This window comes from Rhopalosiphum padi, chromosome 4, assembly GCF_020882245.1.
Source record: "Rhopalosiphum padi isolate XX-2018 chromosome 4, ASM2088224v1, whole genome shotgun sequence".
Taxonomy (NCBI): Eukaryota; Metazoa; Arthropoda; class Insecta; order Hemiptera; family Aphididae; genus Rhopalosiphum; species Rhopalosiphum padi.
The window spans coordinates 53,788,858-53,791,052 of NC_083600.1; the positions used below are offsets into that span (position 1 = coordinate 53,788,858).

The window sequence follows — 2,195 nt, forward strand, 5'->3', positions numbered from 1 at the left end:
AGTATTTGGCGTAAATGTATTGCATAACATCTTATAGAAACCGATTAAACACATTAAATCATTTTCATCAAATTATAATTATTTTTTATTCTTGAAATATTTTTGGAACACATTGTGTTTAATAATATTTTGTATTGATTTGACAAACTATAAAGTAATATTCATATTTTAAACCTAATAGTTCTTTTTTTTTACAACCATTAAAAATAAACATTTTTAAATTACAATCATGCTGGTAACCATTTTTTTTTTGTATTTTATTTAGTTCACTAATTCACATATAAAATTTGCTTGGAAAGTGCAAAACTGATCGTTCCATTTGAAACCTTCATTTCCTTTATACCAATATTCTACACAGTCTTCATCCTTGTCGTCCACTTTGGTATTGTTTGGTTCGCCGGCCAGCCAATTAGTATACCGCCCGAATTTTCGGCCGTTGCCTGACCAAACGAACGTGCCCTCAACTGATAGATCGTTACCAGAGGTCCAAAAATGAGAATCTTGACCATAACCTAAAAAATAAAATTACAACATTTATAAAACCGGTCACTGAATAAATACTCGTGTGTGAGTGTTTAATGTACATTATAGAATATATTAAATGTAAAATTTCATATATTCTCAAGTACATCATATAATTATTTCAAGTATGTTCTTACCGAAGTTTTCCAACTGTTTCACCACATTCTTATTTTCTTGTTCAGTGGTAATGCTAGCCAATCGCATTCCATGAAGATTGCAAAACTCCATGGATTTGAACCAATCAGCCTAATTGTAAACAGTACAAAATAAAATGATATGTAGGCAGTAGGCACGATATAAAACGAATTATAGCACTATAAAAACCAGGATAATACAACAGTATGTCACTACCATCTTGGTAAACGGCATGTGGGAAGTTATTAAGTTATTAGATTTTTTTTTATTATTTATTTAATTATTTTAGAAAAAGTTAATAGACTACAACGAGAGTTAGTTTTCTCTCTCTTAGAAATATACAATTTATTGAAAATCTGCGTGTAACAGAATCAATTTTGCTTGGTTACTCTTAATATACTAGATTGAATTGACTTATTATTAAACTTTAAATTAAGAATTTGATTTACGGCATCTCATAGGTTTTTATTGATATTTTTACTAAGCTGAGTTATAAATTATAGTAATTTATCTATAACTATGTAAAATGTAAATTATTACAATTTTATAATTTAAATATAAATACAAATTATGGAGTGTCATAAAGATATTTTTTATTACAAATTATTCTATTATATTTTTTAAAGCAGATATGAGGAACCGTTAAAGAGAATAAATTATTATATTTTCAATCAATAACACTTAGATCCACTTAGAAATCAATCCTACATAAACATTCTCCATCTACATACGTTATACGTTGCTTGAATTTTTTCGTTCTATTTCTTTTTTCTAGGCAAACTCACAAATCGTAACAACGCTAACAATTAACTATAATTATTAACTGTTATTTGTTAGCATATATCTACGCAAATCATAACAATTTATCGAATTTATATTTCTAACTAGTAATAAAACTAGATAAAGTTACCTTAAAAAATGTTCCAATGTAAAAATACTTAGAGCCCGATTTCACAACAGGCCATTTGGTAACCGGCATGGGGCTAAACATGGTGTATTCGTCAAAATTGAAAACTGCTATTTCTAAAATAATTTATAAAAGTAATTGTGTTATTTTATAATTTTATCAACGAGTTACGATATATTATTATAATGAATTGTTAATAATTTAAAATTTACCATCTTCTTTTTTTACTAAAGGATCTGCATTAGTAGTCATGTCAGAAACAATAAAAGCTGTTAAAGTAATAACAAATAAATTTCGTTTAGAGAAAATCATTTTAGTTTTGAAAATTACTTGTACTACGAAATAAGTTAATAGGTAGGTACAAGTAGTCCTCCGAACACTGAAAAGCGAATATAATGAAATATACTACTGCAGTATAGCGTCTTTTATAATGATGAACTTTAACAGAATCGCATACTCACAACTAAGTTTATTCAATAACATTAAACAAAGATGGTTAAAATATTTATTTAAGTATTTATTATTTACATGCTAGTAACAAAAATAATACATGACGGCATTTATAGTATAGTTTTATACATAAAACGTACATATTTTTGTCATCGCCTATATTGTCAACTACTCAAATAGT

The 2,195-nt window shown here is 26.8% G+C and overlaps 1 protein-coding gene across 1 annotated transcript; it reads right to left on the reverse strand.

Moving 5' to 3' along the window:
• Nucleotides 1-236: 236 nt before the first annotated feature.
• LOC132930567 (C-type lectin 37Db-like) lies at nucleotides 237-1,934 on the reverse strand. Its single transcript, XM_060996502.1, has 4 exons — nucleotides 1,777-1,934; nucleotides 1,568-1,680; nucleotides 660-768; nucleotides 237-512 (listed from the first exon to the last, which is right to left on the reverse strand). Exons 1-4 carry the CDS (start codon nucleotides 1,874-1,876, stop codon nucleotides 262-264), a joined length of 573 nt encoding a protein of 190 aa, XP_060852485.1. The 5' UTR covers nucleotides 1,877-1,934; the 3' UTR covers nucleotides 237-261.
• Between the last annotated feature and the right edge of the window lie 261 nt (nucleotides 1,935-2,195).

Coding starts and splice junctions, on each gene's coding strand:
- LOC132930567 (XM_060996502.1), bottom strand. CDS start 1,876: ATGATTTTCTCTAAACGAAATTTATTTGTTATTACTTTAACAGCTTTT. Junction 1,681..1,776: donor TTTAGTAAAAAAAGAAGATG/GTAAATTTTAAA, acceptor AAATTATTTTAG/AAATAGCAGTTTTCAATTTT. Junction 769..1,567: donor ACATTGGAACATTTTTTAAG/GTAACTTTATCT, acceptor GTTTACAATTAG/GCTGATTGGTTCAAATCCAT.